Here is a 21211-nt window from a genome sequence, read left to right on the forward strand (position 1 = left end):
CTTCCTCTGCTGTTGATGTGCTGCTTCCACTTCTTCGCTTCTGTTGCTGCCTCTTTCTTCTCCCCCCTCTTGTTCTTCTGCTGCAGATCCTTGTCTGAATTTTGTTATCCCACATTGCCTGAGCCCACTCCAACCTTTCATTCTTCCACGCTTCATTGTCGAACACCTCCACACCATGGTCGGAGCTGATTACCTCATTAGGAGTCACATCTTTCTCCTCCGGCACAAATTCATCAACTCCCCATTGCAGGATCCAGTTGTGAATGATGCAACATGCAAGAACAAGCTTCACCAGGGTATTCGATCCCTCGAGGTCCCTGGCTTGTAATATAAAGCTTGTTGACTTTAATTTGTGTCTAGAGTTGTGTTGTGATATCTTCATGTGAGTCTCTGGTCTTGATCGTGCACATTTGCGTGTATGATTAGTGCACGATTAAGTCAGGGTGTCACAATAGTCATCCTTGGATGAGGTGACTACGGGCGAAGGCAGATGGGTGCTGTTTGGGATGGTGACGGTCAGCTAGTTTGCGTAGCGATTGGGATGGTGCTCCCTGGTCGTGCTAGGCAAGATGCCATGGCAAGGCATCGCATGGAGCCACGGCTCGTGGCGCCTCGGATGCAAGGCTCTGGAAGCTGGTCCGAGTTGTTGGATCTGGTGGTGGTGTGCTTCAGACGTCATGCATTGCATTGGGGTGTGGCTTGCTCCGGATTCAAGTCATGCTCAATTTCGGTCAGAGTGGGTTGGGAACGATGTCGTTGGATGTGGATTTTCATTATTGGAGGCGTCACCGAGGTTTTCTGCCACCTCTCCCTACAAATCCCGATGAAAAATGACATTTGCTTTTCTCGAATCGGCGATGGCGCCTCCATTGGCAGCATTACTTTGGTGGAAGCATTGTTTTGGAGTCAAGTCTTGTGGTGGGAGCACTGAGCCTGTGGTTGTGTGGTTAGTCGGGCGCCGGCGGCTGTGGAGCGAGCATGGAGTTGGTGGTGGTGCATCCGTTGGGACTAGTCGGTTGGTTGATGGGGGATTGGCAGCATGAGCACTCTCGAGGTGCAACGTGTGACATGTGTTTTTTTAATTCTAGTGCTAGTAGTACACCTATATAACCATTTTTTGTCTCTCCATTTAGAGTGCAAATCTGTATTTTGTGGAGAGGTTGATGTATGAAAGCCCTAGATAGATGCTTTGGTGTTTCTTTTGTTGAGCGCTGTGTTATGTGTTGTTGCAATTATTTTTCTTGAATAATGAAAATAAGATGCACAAGGCTCTGAAGAAGCTTCAGAAGATGAGCTTGGAGAAGTTTCCATATAGCTGGATTTCGATATGAAATTGGATTTCCAGAGCATTATCACATAAAAATTCCTAGAATTTTCTCCAAGACTCATCTTGGTTTTACAGTACTAACGTGTTTAGGTTTTACAGTCCTAGTGTTTAGAGTGGAAACATTATACATTTAGTAATAGGGCAAAGTATATATACTTTTCATCCCTCAATTTTCGGCAAAGTCTAGATTTAGTCCCTCGACTACGAAATGGACAACTTGCACCCAACTCTTGCACCCAACCGAGCTGTCGCACCGCTATCGTCTGCCCCACGTCACTGCCAGGTTGAGGAGAGAGACATATCGTTGGCCCAGCTGTGCCCAACCGCCCTCGGTCGTACTGGCCACGCCGATGCGTGTAGGGGAAGCCGGAGGAGATCCTGATGGGTTACTGTCAGGAGAGCACACCTCTTTGTACCTAAAAGCTTGGCCACGTGTCCCTTTGGACTGGAAAAAGACATATATGTATGAGCATCAGGACTTCCACGCCCACGTGTCACTTGCGTCAGTACTGTGTTATAACCGATGTCATACTACATACATGGATGGGAAACACATCTTACAATTTGGAGCTAGTACTCTAGCTTTTTTTTTAGAAAAGAAGGATGTATCCCGGCCTCTGCATCTGGGGCGATGCATGCAGTCATTTTATTAATTATTAACAAAGAACTTACAGAGTAATACATCAGTATGTCTGAAGCCATCATCTTGGCAACATCTGTTTCTACTCCTATCCTTTCGATGAAGGGGTGCCAAATGTCCGAGCCTAATACCAAACAGACATCGCACCAAAGGCTAACATCTAAAGTCGGACTCCCCAACATACCCACAGTGGGCTCCACATGCGCACACTGCAAGACCCGTCACCACCTTCTTCCATCGATCCATCTTCAGAGCAGAAACTGACGCATCGACCATGCCATGCCTCTCTGCCATTGACGCCACCATGACGCCAGGCAACGTCATCCCCCTACGCGAGTCCATCGTCGCACATCGGACACCGAAATTCCTGGGTGCCACACCGTCGAGATCCGTCGTCATCAATGTGTAAGATGAAGCATCGCTCCATCAAAAATGTCGTCCACTGGTCCGTCGAACCCGTGCACACGTCCAAGAATGATGCCCCCGAGGGGTAAACGACACAAGAGCGTCGCCATCTTTCGATCTATTGATCTAGGGTTTCCCCCAGGGGTAGCAGATAATGGTCTAGAACTTCTCCATGACGAGGCCTTCAATAAGGGAATGACACCGCAGAGCGCCGCCATAGCCGGACTTGTCATCTAGCTGAGAGCAGGTTTTCACCCATATCTATTCGAAGAACTCCATCCAGCTTCTTGTGCACGGATCGCCGCCTTCTCTATCAGGGACTGGACCACAAGGATCCAACCGCCTGACCGGTCGCGGCACCACCACGGTGCCAAAGCAGCCGGCTTTGTCAGGCCCACCATGCCAACCTTGCGCCGCGTACCAGATCCGTCGGCCCGCCAAAGCTCATATGGGCCTGGCGAGATTCGAGATTCCGGCCGCGGCACCACCACGGTGCAAAAGCAGACGCCTTTGTCCGGCCCACCATGCCATCCTGCTGCCGCGAACCAGAGCTGTCGGTCCGCCAAAGCTCATCTGGGCCCGACGAGATCCGAGACTCCGGTCGCCGCCACAGGGGCGCCTCCGCCACGGGAAGGTTGCGCCGCCGCTGTCGCCACCGCCACGTCATCGCTGGGCTCCCGCGACACCGTGCCGCCGAATCACCGTAGACCATGTCGCCGCCGCCCGAAGAAGACGCCACCGCGCACGAGGGAGAAGACCCCGCGGCCGCCGTCACAGCCCACGGCGCGGGCTTCGCCGGCATGAACTCGGGAGGCGGCGGGAGGGAAAGCTCGGAGAGAGGTGGATGAGGGCCGGCGGCGTGATCTTCCCCCGTGTCGCCTAGGGTTGGCGACGCTGACCTGAATAAATTAAAATTATGAAAGTCCATTGTGTTGTGCCCCATGGTAATACTCCCTACTTCTCAAGAAAAAGCCAGAGACACTCCACGGCCAAGTTTCTATTTCTCGTCAGTTCATAGCTTGAAGAGATGTACTCCCTCCGTCCCATAATATAAAAATGATTTTAACACTTGTGTAGTGTCAAAAACGTTCTTATATTATGGGACAAAGGGAGTACTTATCTATATGATGTAACAAATCCTTGTTCATAAATGGTTGTAGATTTGCTCCTTTGTTTGAAATGCAGGGACTATTACCAAATAGTAGTACTCTTGTCAGCGACAATGTACTGGACGAGCACGAAGCAGAGACCCGTTCAAATCTCAAGCCCAGTCCAAGGTCCAAACGCAAGCCGCAGCTCCCGCGTCGGCTTGCAGGCCCATTCTGGGCCCTTGGCCTTGTAACGATATAAAGTGGAGCGTCTCACCCGGTAGAGGTAGGTGGCGGCAGAACGACTAGTGGCTGGCTAGGATAGCGTGTTTGTGTTCCTCTCCTCCCTCTTGATCCCCTTTCCCCATGGAATTGTAGCTCGAATTCGTGATCATGGTGTAATTGAGAGGTAGCCCTAATAATCTGGCATCAGAGCCATTCGATCCGGTGGCCGTGCCGGTCCACAATCGTCATACCCCATTTCGCCGACAAGCTGCGCGCCACGGCCATGGACAGAATCCCGCCAGAGACGAATGCTATCTACGATATACTTCGAGCCGACATCGACAGGGCCAACCGTGACCGCAACGACTCCACGGCGCAAGCTACCGCGCAGCTCGATGCCAAGCTCGACCTCCTCTCGGGCTGCATCGATGAGGTAAAGGTCTCGATCGGCGGCGATATCGACAAACTGCGCCAGGGGCTCGATCGCTCCGCTCCGCCGCCGCCGGCGTTTCCAGAAGGTTGCAAATGCTTACAAGAAGAGCTAGCTATAACAACGTTTCGTAGTATATAAATAAAAAGAAATTGCAAATGCTTACAAGAAGAGCTAGCTAACCTAGGTGGTCATCGGGGTCACGGGGCTAGGATGTCCCGTGAGGTTGCGTGTTTGAGTCTCTAGCCACACAATACTTTTTGCGAAACCAAAATAGCGGACATTCAAAAAGAAACTATCAAAGCGAGACGAAACCAAGTATATCACCTTACTTTATTAGTAGGAATAGATATAGATTTCATTACAATACATAAGATATCAATGTTCTCTAATGTGTTTTGCCTTAGTCAATTGGTGCTAAGGATGTATGTTTTACATATATGTAGTTCGTGTATACCCCCTTTTGCAATAGGCACAGTTACACCTACGAGAAGTGATGTAACATATCATGTTCGTATGTTTCAGTTCTTCTCAAGTAGTCGACGACGAAACTCTCCAATAGCCCAGATGGGATATAAGTTGCAGTAGTTGCCATAATTGAAGTACACGGAGCAATTGAAGCATCCAACGTGTTCCTATCACCAAAGTTGTCAGTTCATACTGTTTGAGGTAGCATTAATAGACATTTCCATATAAAGTAATATAGTATAATACTACCACATATGTATTAGTCTAATAGGGTTCACTGTAGCAAGGTTATTAGAGAATTTCACTCGATCATGATAGGGTCGTGTGCCCTGAAAATAGCTTTTGGAAGAGTATGTACTAGTTACGATTCTAAGAAGGAACAGTAATCTGTTAATATAGTGCGATACTTCTGTAGCCTCAAAAGTTCAACACTTACTTGCTGGGGAAACTCCCCTGTGTCTAGTTGCATATTCATCAATTCTTTTGCGGCATGATACAATGGTGTGGGATCTCGTTCAACCTGAATAGAAGGACCGTGAAATTGAAATAACATATGGATATTAGAATAGTTTAAAAATGATATATTAGCTTCTCAGAGTCAATATAAATGAACCATTAACAAAACATACCTGCCCAGCATAAACTAAAGCCAACATTGCCCAAGCAGTGTTCACTGCGTGAGGACTAGTAGCATCCACATAAGACTGTAAAATATTAGAGCGGAAACCAATTTTAAATTCATTAAGATTTTCCCTAATCAGTACTGACAAATATATCAAGGTTCAAAGGGAACATGATATAGCAATTTTTAGTTATAGTAATGTTAAATGGCCAACCATTATGCAAATAATTCACTATTTAATCAAAATACTCAAGCTGGCAGCTTGCACAATATGGGCATTACAGTAAGACATTTAGCCAGGCAAGTTAAGAGCAGCATCAACTAAGAAATTAGAACAAACGTATTATCGTCACAATTTCACTACCCTCCAAGACAATGACATCACATGAATTAACATGACTAATTTCTCTATTCATTTAACAACATAATAAGAGAACTATTCTTACTGATTATAGATGAAGAATGAGCAAGAATATTAAATGTAGAGTTTGAATTTTTCGAATAGCAATGAGTTATGGGATGGTTGACTATGGCATATATACAACTATTAATTACAATAGAACTAAGTGTAGCTCAGAAGGTAGGGTCCTTCTAGTGGAACCAGCCCACCCAGGTTCAAATCCTAGAATTAGTACGGTTGCTCTAAAAAATAATAATTACAAGCAAATAAAAATATGCAAGTTAACGATGGTGAAACAAGTAGGGTTGAGAAGGCAGTCAGTTAAGACCTAGGTGACCCCCTAGCAGATCCTATTTCATTGGGGTTCCCAAAGGGGTGATGGTTTTAGTTTAGACTGAATGTGTGTTATCAACACTATTAGAGGTGATAAAATATGGACTGCTATCACCATCTACTCGGTCCGATCATGCCACGAGGCCATGGTGCGATCCTGCCACTTGGTCTATTTTCTTTCCATTAACTGGTGCATGCTCGAGTGTGTACATATTTTCTCTAATCTATCAACACAATGAGGCACAATAAATATTGCATTTTCTCTAGAAATATAATGATCCCAAACTTAGGAGGTTATCTTTTTTTAGAGAGAAACTTTGCCATGTTCCAATTTTCCAAAGCCTACATCTAAGAATGAAAGATTTGGGTAGCATACCATCGATGGGCCTTTCACTTTTTCGGTGATGCATAATCATATGTATTTGGCCAGAATATAGCCCATTTTAATGAAATCAAGTTCATTCTACAAGAGTTTAGCTATAAACTAGAACTTAACAACCATCTCAATTACAACTCAAGACTAGAGAGATGATATGAATAAACACGACTCTGGGGAAGTAGAGCTAAAACTATACGAACAGAGGGCCCAAGATCCCTTATAAGGTTGTGTTGCTCTATAGATTGCCTTGGAATTATAACCGGGCTGGGGCAAGGATGCTGGTTTGTTTGGTCCAGGGTTGCGCAACACACTCTATTCCTAATGAATTTCCAATGGGTGGTTTCAAATTCTGAACTCTTTGGGAATTTCGAGTTTGTGCTAGTGATCTGGTAGATACAACTATGAGTGGATAACATCTCAGAAAAGCTTGCTGAGTGATAGGCAGATAGCATCTCAAAAGCTTTCTCGAGGATAGAGAGATAGAAGCTTTTGTTTAGCATACCAAGCTAAAAAAATACAAAAACTAACCTTGAACATACCAAACATTAATCAAATTGTGTGGTTAGATACAGAAAAGAATAAGAATTACCTTAGTTTCACTTGAAAGATAAGTCTCACCCCATCCACCTGTACTTAGCTGCTTTGACAACAGAAAGTTGCATGCTTTTCTTATGAAGGAACTATTGTTGTAAGTACTTCCAGCAGCAATTAAGCCTTTTACAGCAAATAATGTTCCATAAGTGAAACATATACCCCAAGTGCCAAACCTATTGAATAAGAATTATTTCAGTTATTGTCTGCCAATATTGGAACTACAAATAATTAGCACCAACAAACTAAATTATTTTAGATACCATGATCCATCCATCCGTTGACTATTCTCAATAAACATGGAACAATGTTTTATGCATTTTCCTATCTCATCTTTGCGGTACCCTTGGTAATTTTCACTAAACATAATCAAGGCTTCAAGAACCGATGATGTGCATTCGACCGATCTGTCAATTATTTAAGTACATAAATTAGCTCTTGGAGTATTTAAAACGAAAAGTAACAAATGATATTTTCTGGTGGCAAGATGTTTTTCTCCTTACGGATAGTCCACCATAATATTTAGAAATGACTCAGAAGGGTTGAGAACCTATTTAAATAAAATCCATGTTAGTGTTGTGTCAGGTAAGACATGCTAAAACAACAATTTCATTTGTCCATTCTGAATTGATATAAAATAAACAAGATGAGGAATAACTTATTAGCATAAAACTTAAAAGTAGAGCAAAATGGATCTTGGAGATTTAAATTCATTCCCCAATTTGAACTAGTAGATTATGCTACAACCTTTTTTCATATTCATGTGCCTATTTGTGTTCTAGTATTAATATAAAGGGTACTTTCTGCATAAGCTAGTCCCATTCTATTTTGTGTCATCTATTAGTATTGTTTGTTTGTGACTGTACTGCTAGTAGTCCTTTGGGCAAATCAAACAATATCATTCAGAAACAGATGATTCCCAAGGGAGGTCTGGTTTACTATACCATCCTGCCTGTTTGGCTAGTTTTAAAATTTTATATTAAGAAATATTAATTATGGTCAAGAACTAGTTAAATATGACTTTCCAATCTCAATTTTCAAACTGTAATTGCTTTTCTTGACTGTAAGATCATTTTGTGTACACAAGATTTTTCTTAACCTGATCACATGCATCTGAAATAAAGTCCCCAAAGAATAACACTTGGTTTTCTAAATTTGAAGTAGAACTGCCAAACACTCACCTCTATCAATGATGTAGTTCTCTTACACTCGTATGTAGAAAAGGTACCATCATTGTTCTTCAGTACAGAAAAATGTATTATCAATTATCATCGATTTGAGGGTCAACGTAAAATGATTTAATAAGACCACATAACCCATAGGTAAGCATTACGAGATAAAAAGTACAAAATAATTCATAACAAAGGAAGGAGATTTGTTCTTGAATGACATATTAACTTAAAACTCATACTAGAAGAGACAACAACATCAAATGTAGTCAAAAATATTGTATTAAGGGGCTGATTATGATACATTTGATTGTATCTGATTCACTTGAGGTGTGCCACTCTTGGAAAATGAGTCCATGTCCGGCAAAGGTTTGTTATTGGTTCAACAAAGATAAAGGATCCTAGTCGACATTATACCATGTCGGCCTAGCATTGCCTAACAGAGAAAATTGGTTGTAACCCAATCCTACCCATAAGGATTAGGAGGCACTTGTGAAATATATTGTCGACCTCTCCTTACACGCTTGAGCTTGTGGGTGAGATAGATTGTGCATGCGATTCAACATGGCACCAGAGCCAAGAAGTTCTAGTTCTACATGTTGGTTACGGGTTCAACTATCACCACACATTTTTTAGTATAAAATATAATTTTATTTATATTTGCAAAACTATGATGTTTTAGGGGTTTTAGTGCATTTTAATCCACAAATCTTAACCTCTGGCACATTCACTGGAGACAAGTATTATCGAATCTAAGACCTAGCTAGACAACAAGATATTGCTAATAATATTCATGACCTAAATCGATCACAAATCTAGGGATTTGATAAACCTCTAGACACGATGGGAGGGCTGAAATATATTGCCCACTCATTCTCACAATTTAAGTTTTTTGGTAAACTGGAACGGTAACCTGTCGGTCAGCACTGGACCGTGAAGTGGAGGCCATTTCCATTGCTGCTAAGTTTACTCTCTTTTGGCAAGCATGCTTCAACAAGGTGAGCGCCACGTAATTGCACCACAAGAGGATGTATATAGATGTCGGGTTGATTAGGACATCAAGTGACTCACTTAACGTACCTCAAGGAGTTGGATTAGTAGTTTCAAAGCACAATCACCCATCTGACAATCCTCGCACTATTTTGGTGAACCACTACGTCATTTACTCATAGGTAACAAATTATCATTGACACTACTCACACACATTTATTGTTCATCGGGGCACTATTTACTAGTAAATTTTAATAATTTAATTTTAATCGTAACACTGTAATGTCTATTTATTTAAATGCATGGACTTGCACGATTTTGAATTTCACAAGATAGCTAATGTATATTTTAGATGGTTTTTTCGTGTTATCTTTGACCCAATGACACACTGTTGAACTATATGCATTGCCGCACCATCATCTCCTATGGCATGAGAACACAAGAGCTGATAGAAGTCGATTGGTTTATTTATCATTTATATTGAGCACCTCACAATATTGAGCAAATTAAATACGAGGACATGAAACAAGATTCAAGTTAGAGTTATACCTTGAAAGAAAGTAAGCAATCCAATGCATCATACAACCTTTCTTCTTCTATGGGATCCCCCACAAGATTAGGAGAGATATTTGACAATAGCAATAATGCCTAAAGAGGAAAGAATTATTAAGAAACTTATGTTAAGCTGTTAGTGACATATCCACACAATATAAAAGTTAGGAATAATGGCACAAGTGACATGCAAAATTTGCTATAAAAATATGACAATGTATGCATAATACTCACTCTGTAAAAAATATAAGACATTTTAGATAAATAAAGTAGAGATCAAAAATATCTTATATTTGTTTACAGAGGTAGTAAAAAATGAGTGGTCGAGATGGGTTGTTTTAGATATGTGTATGATTACGGGTTATCCTTTTCTATAGAAATTTATTGCATATTGGGAAATTTAAGAATCATTGACCATTCTATTGATTAAGTCATAATGGTTGCGAATGTACCTAGTTCAGTTGATTAAATTATGTTTAGATTGGAATCAATAAAAGCGCATTTACTTTTTATGAACCACATATTAAATAGTATTGCACTTAGTGATCAGTTTTTTCCAGGAAAGAACATTCCCACTTTTCAAGATTAAGAGAATATTAAAAGTAACTTTTCTTGACCTTAAGTGCTTCTGCAGTGCAATCTGATACAGACCAACCATTATCTGCTGTTGAAAGTGTCCATGAACCTTTCGATCTATGGCGGTAATAAGCTTCACTGTCGGGGTGGTTATCAAGAACCTGTTAGTAAGAAATTAATGTAATTTTTTTGCCAAATTTATTTTATTTACGGTATGTATGATGGGGAGATAAAAAATATTGAACCTGTGAACTTTTCAAGAACCCATAGGCTTTTTTAAGTGTTGGACCAAACTCATTAACAAGGTCCGTGGAGCAATAGGCTTGGATAATAAAAGCTATCTCCCAACTTTGACAACCATCATACACCTATATATTGTAAAGAATTTAGTCAAAATAGGAGTATGAAATACAAATGCATCTTCATAGAACACCTGAATACACATAACTTATACATGTGTATGTAAAAAAGCTCTTGCTTTAATGAAAAAGAAAATATCGGCAAAAAAATGACAATGTAACATCATTATTTTCATGAACTAAAAAGGTTATATTTTCATTGTAATCCCAAAAGATGTTGCAAAACATGACCATATAATAAAAAAATATTTATTTCAAGTTGTATAAATTAATCCCAAATGTTTATGAAATTAATTTGCATAATAGAAAGTAGGAAATGAATTTCCATAATATCGTATACTTGTATTTCAATATTATCATTGGAATCCTCTTGTCGAGTTTGACTTTCTAGAATTTTCTTAGGAATTTTTCCTACCATTTGCATTTTTATTTAGATTTTATTATCTTCCAAGATTTACTTTACTTGTAAATTTGGTTCCAACTAAAATGTCAAATTGGGCCAACTAAACTCTCACCTCTCACCTCCCTACAAGGCACCCGATATACTCCTTTTATTTCTCTCCTCCCTACAAGGCAGCCGATATACTCCTTTTATTTCTCTCCTCCCCTCCTCCCTCTTGGACTATTAGGCCAAGCCTACGTCACCACATCCTGGCCCCGACGCTTCATCTCCGCCCTATAAATTATATCCTCTTTCAGGATTGATGTTGAATTTCCTAGAACCGATTTATTTTGTACTCTAATTATGAAAAAATAGAAACTTTTTCGTATAATTGATAATTTTTTGTAGCGAAGACCTACCTCTATCGTGCATGTGCACCAATTTTCATAATGTAATGCAATGTGTGGAATTCTAGAGAATTATCTGTTTTATTTATTTAGATAGAGAATAATTTATATTTTTAGCAATTAGTTTTTGTTTAAGATGAAGTGATCTTTAGTATCATTTACAAACCTTATCACATATATGTTCTTGTTGTAATAAACCATGTTTGGGTCTATGCTTGTAATTATATTTTTTGTTTAACACGATTCTTTACTACAAATTGTAGAGTTGTTTTAATGCTATAGAACCGAACCCAATATTATTTTATTACTATTTTTATTATGACCCAAGCTCTAGGTTAAGCCTTGTGTTACTGTTGCAAATTCAAATGCATAGTTTAGCTCTGTTCATAGTTTTAATTTCACTGTTGCACATGGCTGGTTGATGTGGACTTTTGAATTACTTTTTATTTCACTGTTGCAATAGAAGTGACTACATGTAGTAATAGATTAATACATGCTCACTAGTTGGCAGTGGTAGAAAATATGGAGGGGATGGTAATGAAAAAATATGCTCAGTAATGGACATTGATTCTTTACCATGCAGTAATGAATGACTACATGTATTAACGAATTACTACATGCTCATTATAATTGCTCTTTTACGATGCTAAGATGGTTAGTTATGATCAATTAGTGGTTTCAGGGGTAGGCGTCGATGTAACTTGTTACTATTGGCATTTTTTAGGAATGCGGGCCAGGCAAAGCGGTGGACTCTGGTCGTAAGTCGTTACGTTAGAATTTTCAAAGATGAGCGCAATGCACAAAAAAAGAAAACCAAAGACCTTCCAAATCTCGCACGATTCCCACCCATCTACTTCCTCTAGACCACTCTGTCTCCCCTGCAGCTAGGTGCGCCGCCACCACCGCCTGCCGCCATAGCACCGCAGCATTGCGCCAGAGTCCCTCGACGCTGGATCCTGGCTCGAGTGGTCGGTTGTCCTCCTGTGTCGTCCAGCTCCCGGCTACCTTCCCCCTTATCTAGTGCAGGATGGATTCCACCTTCACCGCTGGTGGCGGCCGCGCTCTAGTCCTGTCACTTCCCAGATCCTTCCATCTTCCTCCGCGGTGTGGCCCAGTTAACCAGCGAATCCCTACCATCCATCCTCCTGATGCAATCTTCCCTGCCTCTAACTCCTCCTATGGCTCGTGTGAGAGAGCAAAAGAACCGGCGTCTGGGTAGCTCATTCAGTGTGTATGCCATGGAGGAGGCACGATAGGTGAGGCACATGGATTCGGCCACGAGCACCGTCGGGCGCGCGCGGCTACCACCTGCGCGACCTCTCTCTCTCTCTCTCTCTCTCTCTCTCTCTCTCTCTCTCTCTCTCTCTCTCTCTCTCTCTCTCTCTCAGCCACACTGCTGTTGCCAACCCCACTTTGTCGTCTTCTCTTGAATGTTCCTGAAGCCGAGTTGTTGCACTTCAACCTTTTCCCTTTAGTTCTCTTAAAGCATTTAACTTTACTGTACTAAATAATGTAACTAGCACAAATTATTTTTCTACTGTCTATGCAGTTAGCCAGTTAACGTGGAGGAAATCAGCTATAGTGTTAGCTATGTGAACATATAGAGAGAAAAACATAGAAGTTTACCTTATGAATTTTTATCTTTCCAAAAGAAAAATTCATGTCAATGAAATGTAGTTAACTTAGTATATCGCAACAGCCTACCAAGGCAAAAAATTGGCAGTTAGCTCTATTGAGAAAAAAAAACCCGAAGTAGAAGTGTATCGTTTTCAGTTCATGTGAAAAATGTAACAGTTAACTTCGACAAATGTTCACCAAAACAAAAAACAGTTAATTAGAGTTGGCCAGCTTACTGGAGGTTGACTTGGCAGTCCTGGTAGTTAACTTGGTGTTAACTACCGCAGTGCCCAGTAGTTAGCTATTTTAGTCCTAGCAATTACCGTGACACAAGGAAAAAATAAAGAAAGAAAAAATAGTACCTTCAGTCCTAGCAGTTAACTGGTGTTAATTGCCGCAATCCCATGTAGTTAGATATTTTAGTCCCAGCAGTTACCGTGACCAAGGAATGAAATGAAAAAAAAGTATATTCTGTCCCGGCAGTTTGCTTGTGTTAACTGCCACGGACTCGTCAGTTAGTTATTTTAGTGTCGGCTGTTAGCTTGACCCAGGAAAAAAAGGAAAAAGAAAGAAAAAATAAGTTTGTTCAGTCCAGGCAGTTAGCTTGGTCATCATATGTCAGTTAGCTAGCCCGGTCGGGCAGTTTGTGTGTACTGTAGCAGTTCCAACAAAAAATGACGTTTTGAAAACTCCTCTTAAACAATATCAAATCTGAAAATGAGTTCTATATACCAAAGTTTGGGCTAATCTATGGCTTTCCACCAGTGTATCATACACATCATTCCCACAAACAATTTCAAAATTTATTTCAAAAAAACTCCGAAAACTTGTTTGAAGAATTTTGAGTTTTTTGAATTTTGTTTAGAAACCGTAAATATTTTGGGGAAACGATCCGCATGCAGAAGTTTTGCCTATTAAATAGCTATCCAACTGTATATATCATTTGCATCATTCTGATAAACAGTTGAAAAATTACGATAAAAACCATGAAAAAATGGTGCCACAAAAAGTATGCTTGGCATATGATGCACATTTAGCTTATCTATTTTCGGGCAGTTAGGAACGGTTACTGAATAGTTTATTCAGGAATCAGATGCAGAACAGCTGGGTATATACATACTTCTAATATATTGATATGATGGGCGCTAGTAGTAGTTAAGCAAGCATAGTTCGTAATAGTAGCATTCTAGTCTTGTTGGTAAAGCTGTGATTAGCCATGTTAAACCCTGACATTGACCATTCGTTGGATTCTTTGTACTTACCTCCACATCGTGCTACCTCATTCCTGCTCTTTGGCTTGATCAAGATCTTGCTACCTCATCACACATGCTTTTATTTGGATGCTATTTTTATTGGAGTTATATTTGATCAGGTATTTATTTATGCTTCACCTCAACTTATCGAGTTGTGTTTGTTTCATGCCTCAGTTTATAAAATTTGACCAATCCAATAAAATAGCATCCGTATTTGAGCAACCCAAACCTACCGAGGGACCAAAAATACCTGGTAATAGTAGTTAGGGTGAAAATTACACCCAAAAAAGATGAGGGATGACACTACACAGCCCAATAAATTGCAGGATGAAATATACACTTACCTTTTTTGGATATGAACATACACATATGCAAGAAGAACTATAAACAATACTATTATGGTTCTAACATCTAGGTCCATCTCATGGTATTCCTGCACTTGTACATGTCACAGGATTATACCTATAATATGGCTGCGATGACTAGGTTGTGAATATTGTGGCATGTTTGTGTATATAAGGATTGTTAATTAATCCTAATAATAGAATCTAACTTTATACAGCTCTGGGAAACTAACACTACTTCCTCCCTCTCACAGACTCTATAAGAGCCTAGTCAGCACACAACGCCACCTATTGCTGACCTGATCACCCCTACATTTATGTTGGCACCATGTGTAACATTTGTATATCTTCTCAACACAATGGTACTCAAATCTCCATCATATTCCCAAACTACAACATCTTACGTTCAATAAAACAAAGAGGTTTGCGACATATCCCTTCCCTTAATAGTTTTATACTCAACTCTGACATTTATCAATCAACATTAGTAAGGTTGCTGACTAATCATATGCAAAACATTAAATTAAGTGAAATTTGATAATGAAATTAAGAGGAGTGATTATAAGCATTAGTGAAATTTTCATACTTCGATGAAAAGAAAGAACAATTCGTGTGAGTGGTGCAAAACACTATTAAAAGGAACTTAGCATATTTATAATTAACTAAAAAAATGATAGCACGTGGCATTCTTGTCTCACAATATGTTTTTAGTGGAAAACAAACTACCTGGCAACACAAAATGCACAAATACACAATCTACCAGCAGTAGTTGGATCTAAAGGATAAAGTAGTTACGCCATTATTTACACATAATGGTCCTAAGCCATTATAACCCGTAAAACTGGAGTGAAGCAAAACTAGTCAGCAAAACATAACAAGAAGGTGTTACCTGTGCTTTCATTCCATCTTCTGCTAGCCATAGATAGTCATAGATCCTTGGAATATGTAACCTCAATGCATCTGAATTTGGATCGTCAATCCAGCAACAGATAATATCTAGTGCCTAGAGAAAAAAATTCTTAAAGTGTTAGTTCAAATTAATTAGATTATGAGATAAATTGCTGGAATATGGCAACCAAATCATCTGGATGGTAAAATGGATAATTGGGATGTTAACACATGATGTTAAATTTCGGGGGTTGGGGTTGGTTGGATTGTCCTACTTTAAATATACATGAAAAATAACACAACACATCTATCATGCTATTCTTCCTTTCGTCTGCATATATATTTATTACAATACATGTACACAGGTGGAAACAAAGTGCAAAATGCATAACCACAATGGTTATTACACTAAATATATGCATGATGAATCATTAAAACATTTCGTTATGTGAGTGCTCATAGCTCCTCTAGTCAACATGTAGTTAAGATATCATTGGCTATGAGTTTTTTTACCTTTAATATTCTCTAGAATTGCGGGTTGCGGAAATGACATATAGATATGCAAAACCATGAAGAGTATGCATGATATCTATAGTTAATTCCTATTTAGCTCACTTATGATACTAAACATAAAGGTTTGTCCTTCGGAAACGAATTAGGTATGGACTTAAAAAATATTGCAAAATTACCAAAAGCCACCCATTATTCCATTGCACCGTTTCAGAAGCAATCCTATATTACCTTGTTAATTGGAGATATACCAATATATTTAGTACTTTCATCTTCATAATGCATATGTTTCATGAGGTTTTTCAATGCTTTGTCTCTCAACTTATTAATTGGCCAGCAATTCAACACTGGTTCCACAAATTTAGTAATGCACGTCCAAATAACATTCTTTAGCAATGATTGTGGATGACGAAGGTCTTCCTGCATGCAACAACGAATAATAATGGAAAATAAGTTAAAAGCTTCTATTTAGACATGTAAGTTAAATACTTGACAATTTTAATAAACAAAAACATGAAAGATTTACACTTAGTAAATACTTGACTATTTTAATGAAACAAAAACTAAATTTAGTTTGAGATATTCAGGTTGTTCTAATTTTATAAGCATAGAGGATACAAATAACCAAATCATAGTATGTCTAAAACTATAAATCTAAACATACATGTTATTACTTCTAATTGGGAGATGGTATACATAAAGAAACAAATTATGTTTGTGGTTTGCACTTTGTCATACGATACTTTTCTAAAAAATGAATTACTAGTATATTTGCTTCTAAAATAAAGGTTACACTTTGAGCTAACAATCTTACTAACACAAACCTTGGCACAAGTAACACGTGCTTTATTCCAATTGACCTCATGATATGGTGTGCTATATATCTCCTCCCTTATTGCGAATATTGTTCGTGTAATTGGGCCAACAAACTTTTTGCCATACAGATAAGACATTGGCATATAAACCAACCGGCAAAGGCACCAGAATCGTCCTGTGGAAGATAAAGTTCACATGATTAAAAAAATGATCATAAAAGCAAAACCCAACTGCAATGTTGAAGACGTTGACTGCTGAATCGTTCTTGATTCATTACCTTTCACCCACATAAACAACAAAAATTTGGCACTCAGAATTATAGTTTCAAAATAAGCAAGTTACACATGTAACTTACTAGTATAGAACAATCATCGGTCATATCCATGTTATCAACTTACACTCATAAAAAAACCCTAGAGTACGGATTTATTGCCCTCGAGGGGAGGGGGGTAGTTGTCCTCCTGCAACCACTGTACATGTCATCCTAGGAATTCGTGTGACCATATATCTTTCCAATCGTAACATTCTAATAAGGTGCAATGATCGTAAGGTGGCCCCGGGGTGGGGGGACAACTATCCCCCGGGGAAGCACACTATTTCTCTATCACCTAGACAAATAAAGTGGTCATAAATGATCCAAAACATTTCATAAAGTTATATGTGAAGTTTTAAAATTGTCAATCATTTATATATTTGCCTTTATTATACTGCATTACAATTATGTCCTATTTTGTATTACCATTTTAATAGGTGGAATCCTAGATATCAATTCTAATGAATAATGGATTCAATGAAGTTAGAGTCTACTAAATTATTTTCCATGTATCTAAAGTTTATGGAAACATCAGCTCTGAATAAATATTGTTCTTATATCGTTAACATTCTCCCAGTAATGTTGTAAAATTTAATCAAAAATAGTTACATAGTTAATAGACAATACATGAATGCATGAACATCTCAATATGGTCATGTATGGTGTGAAACTAGCAAGGAGAAAATCAGGAAAATTGACCGGTGGATGTACGAAAACAACAAGAACAAGATAGATAGTAAGAAAAAACTTAGCAAGTCAGTGCACATTTTGTAGTGAGGGAAATTACATATGTCGAAGATTCAATAATATTTGCTCTCACAAATAACAAATACCTGGATGAATTAGAAGAAAATGTGGGACAAGCCATAATTCAGGAATGATCGAATTATTTCCAGACCATTCATACAAACCGACCACCTTCATTTGCAAGACAACAATTTCTTTCATTAAACCCTCCTTAGCCCAGAAATAATGATTACTAGGAAAATTTATTTGGTTGGATTATTTATTAACAATCTATTGCATACACAAAAGTTTCTGGTAGAACGCATTATATTTACCTTTTGAACTGCACTAACTTTATTAAACATAGTTAGGGAAAAAGTTAGACTTAAAATTTAAGTGGTTTAAAAAATCCCCGATAATTATCGAAGTTATTGTGTGTATGAAAGAAATGGGCCTCCTTGCCGATGCCTAAGGAGACACATATTATATTGTCTGTGCTTCAGTGGCATACCGAGAGCCATATCTTTCCCCATTGTGGTATTGCAACTGCACTTCCATGTGATAGAATCCAGGCACGTCCCTTGGTCAAGGCTTCATTTTTCACTTCATCGAGAAGCCTCAATGTAACATAGTTTAAGCATGATCCAAACATGGTGCTTGGCGTCGACATATGCGTGCCCCAACCACCATCTTCATTCTACATGAAGTACAATACATAAAATTACATCATATTTTTCTGTACCATGGAATAGTAATACACATATGGCATAAATAGACTGCTAGTATAAATTATTAGAATTGATGTTGCATGCCTGATGGTTGTAAATATAGCGACAAATCTCACGTTGATGTTCTGTTGAAAGGACAGTATTGAGTGATCCAGTAACATGAAGAGCAAATATCTGCAGAAGAAAATCATCACCATAATGTTGTTCATAGACAAACTATGGTATGAAACTCTTGAAAATTAGTTTAGGAATATTAACAACCAAAATTAAATCGAACCCTCCAACATTTGAAACTATTAGACTAGGTTGGTAAAAACCATGATGTATCTCGTGCATCGATAATATAGGTTGCATTACAATTAGAAGATCATTAAGAATTACAAAAGGAAGTGACATGAGAAAGCTTCCTAGCATAAGTACGTCTTTTTTACTAGTATATAATTTCTGGCAGTACAGATATAACTCCTTTGAAAGAGTTATTTAAAACACAACTAATTGCTGAAAATTATCTATCAAATAGTTAGATTCACCATCCAACAAATAGATCTTGTTCTTTCTCATATAAATATCCACCAACTAACTATAAAATATATTTCATGAAATAAAGTCCAAATATAATGCTATGCGTAAACAAAATACACACCAGTATAGGCATAATGAACATAATTCCACTGAAATCGCAAGCCCAATGCCCATCATGTGCTTGCAGAGCGGAGTGTTGAGTAAGGGCTCGCCTCAAGCATATTAACATAGTCCCTTCTGTGACTTCTCCACTATCTACAAGCTTGACGGCCGGAAGATCCTCCTGAAGGTGCTTTTGATTTGCGTACTGCAATAGACAATAGTCCAATCTGAGTTTTTTTATGATAGGTGATATACTTATTTTAAACCCTAATTTGCATATTAATATAAAAAAGAGTGGAACAAAAAAGGAAGATTTATACCGAAATTTGAGCTAGAGTGTAAGTAAACGCTATGAAGATTGGCCCTTATCCTATACCCGCCTTTCGGAAACATGCATCTATGTAGGAAAAAGTCATGGTCGCCTTCCCCCTTCGACTCCCACTTACGTTGTTGGAGGCTGCCTCCGTCAAAGGCGTGACAATGGTGTGGGATCTTGTGGATCTCCCTCTATGGTGGCTGCCCATGAATGAGGATCTGATCTGAGCCCTACCTCCTCTGCCGAAGGCTGGTCCATATATTGCTTGTCGTGGACGCTGGCTCTGGCCATTCTCCCTCTATGGTGGCTATCCAGCGGCGTTGATGCTATGGAAGCTGGGGTTAGTGAAGTAGCAGCCAATAGTGCTTTGGCATTTTCGATGCACTCTGTGCCTGCGCAACACTAGCGCGCATTTGAGTGTCTATTGTTCACCTATCTACCTCCTACAGTTGGCAACTGCTTTAGTTGCCATGACTGTGGAAGAATCTATGCAACCTGGCCTTCATTGGCTGGGTCAAGTTATCTTGGCTTTTTTAGCTCCAGAGAAAAAGCCTCAATATGACCTCCATTGGTTGATCAACAACAACACTTGTGTGCCATGTCCTTCTTGAAGGCATTATCCTTAAGTACTATGATGCCTCGACTGATCTAACCATCACTAATTGGGTTAGGCTGGTAGTAGAGGAGTGCTGCACGTGAAAATACCTTTTTCAATCCTTACGAAAAAGGGTTTCCCCCCGCTTTGTATTCCAAAGCAACCAACCGATACATCCAAGGATAGGTGCTCGAGCGGAAGCAGCACAATCACACCCAAAAGAACGAAAGAGAAACAACAAGAGAAAAGAATGCCGACAATGGCGGATCGACGAAAACGAAGAAGCTTCACGATCACTGCGCCCACCGAAGATCTCCCGCCAAGCTCCAAGGCTCCGAAGCACCGGTACCAACCAGCACCTCCAAGAAGGACGGCGACGATGACGATGCTGCTGCCAAGGGTTTCCCCCGGTACACGATGAGGCGAGAGGAAGGGTCGCCCCCGACGCCCTCGAGGAAGGTCCGGCGGCACCCACCGGCGTTCGCCACGCCGGTCTCAGACAGGCCGACAGGGGTTTCCCTCGATCCCAACCTTCACCTCGGACGCTCTAGAGCCTACCACCAAACCGACCACCATCTTGGGCCACCATGGTCAAGAAGCCTCCACGCCGGTCGTCTCATCACGACACCGCGAACTGAGGTCTACACAACAAGGGAGAGGAGCCGGGACTAGGGGCCGCAGCGCCGTCGGCACGCGGGAGGGCACAACCTCCACCGTCAACGACGGTAGCCGACCGGACACAATAGCAGGAGCATACCAGGCCCATGGGCCCACATGCCCGGCCGGGAACTCCATTCCCGTAAAGCTCCCGCCATCGCGCTGCAGTAGGCATGCCGTCGGCATCGCGCTGCAGCAGGCATGCCGCCGACCACCGCACGCCACCACGCCGCCCCGCCGCCAAGGGCAGCACCGCTACCGCGCTTATCGCCGGCGAACGCCGCCCAGCCGAGCTTCCCCGCCGCCGTCACCATCCCCGTCACGCGCAGGTACAGACGGGCCCGCCGCGCCGGAAGCACCCGCGCCAGCGCCGGGGCACCCGCCGGCGGCGGCAGGGGAGAGCTCACGGGGGTGGGGGCCGTCGGGAAGGGGAGGTGCGCGCCGCCCCAGCCACCTCCCGGGGAGGTAGCGCAGGGGCGGG

The 21211-nt window shown here is 40.6% G+C and overlaps 1 protein-coding gene across 1 annotated transcript in view; it reads right to left on the minus strand.

The window, feature by feature from the left end:
• Positions 1-4420: 4420 nt before the first annotated feature.
• Positions 4421-21211, minus strand: part of LOC119288449 (achilleol B synthase-like) — a 21160-nt gene continuing 4369 nt past the window's right edge. The window contains exons 2-18 of the mRNA XM_037568067.1: positions 19182-19367; positions 18623-18712; positions 18322-18507; positions 17918-18002; positions 16780-16946; positions 16187-16375; positions 15447-15560; positions 10441-10563; positions 10237-10356; positions 9617-9715; positions 8090-8146; positions 7412-7458; positions 7172-7315; positions 6907-7084; positions 5213-5287; positions 5020-5103; positions 4421-4750 (exon numbers count right to left, since the gene is read on the minus strand). Of these exons, the coding sequence (XP_037423964.1) occupies positions 4637-4750; positions 5020-5103; positions 5213-5287; positions 6907-7084; positions 7172-7315; positions 7412-7458; positions 8090-8146; positions 9617-9715; positions 10237-10356; positions 10441-10563; positions 15447-15560; positions 16187-16375; positions 16780-16946; positions 17918-18002; positions 18322-18507; positions 18623-18712; positions 19182-19367 (2058 nt within the window). The 3' untranslated portion in view covers positions 4421-4636. The remainder of the gene's footprint in view (positions 4751-5019; positions 5104-5212; positions 5288-6906; positions 7085-7171; positions 7316-7411; positions 7459-8089; positions 8147-9616; positions 9716-10236; positions 10357-10440; positions 10564-15446; positions 15561-16186; positions 16376-16779; positions 16947-17917; positions 18003-18321; positions 18508-18622; positions 18713-19181; positions 19368-21211) is intronic.

Source organism: Triticum dicoccoides, chromosome 4A (assembly GCF_002162155.2).
Source record: "Triticum dicoccoides isolate Atlit2015 ecotype Zavitan chromosome 4A, WEW_v2.0, whole genome shotgun sequence".
Taxonomy (NCBI): domain Eukaryota; kingdom Viridiplantae; phylum Streptophyta; class Magnoliopsida; order Poales; family Poaceae; genus Triticum; species Triticum dicoccoides.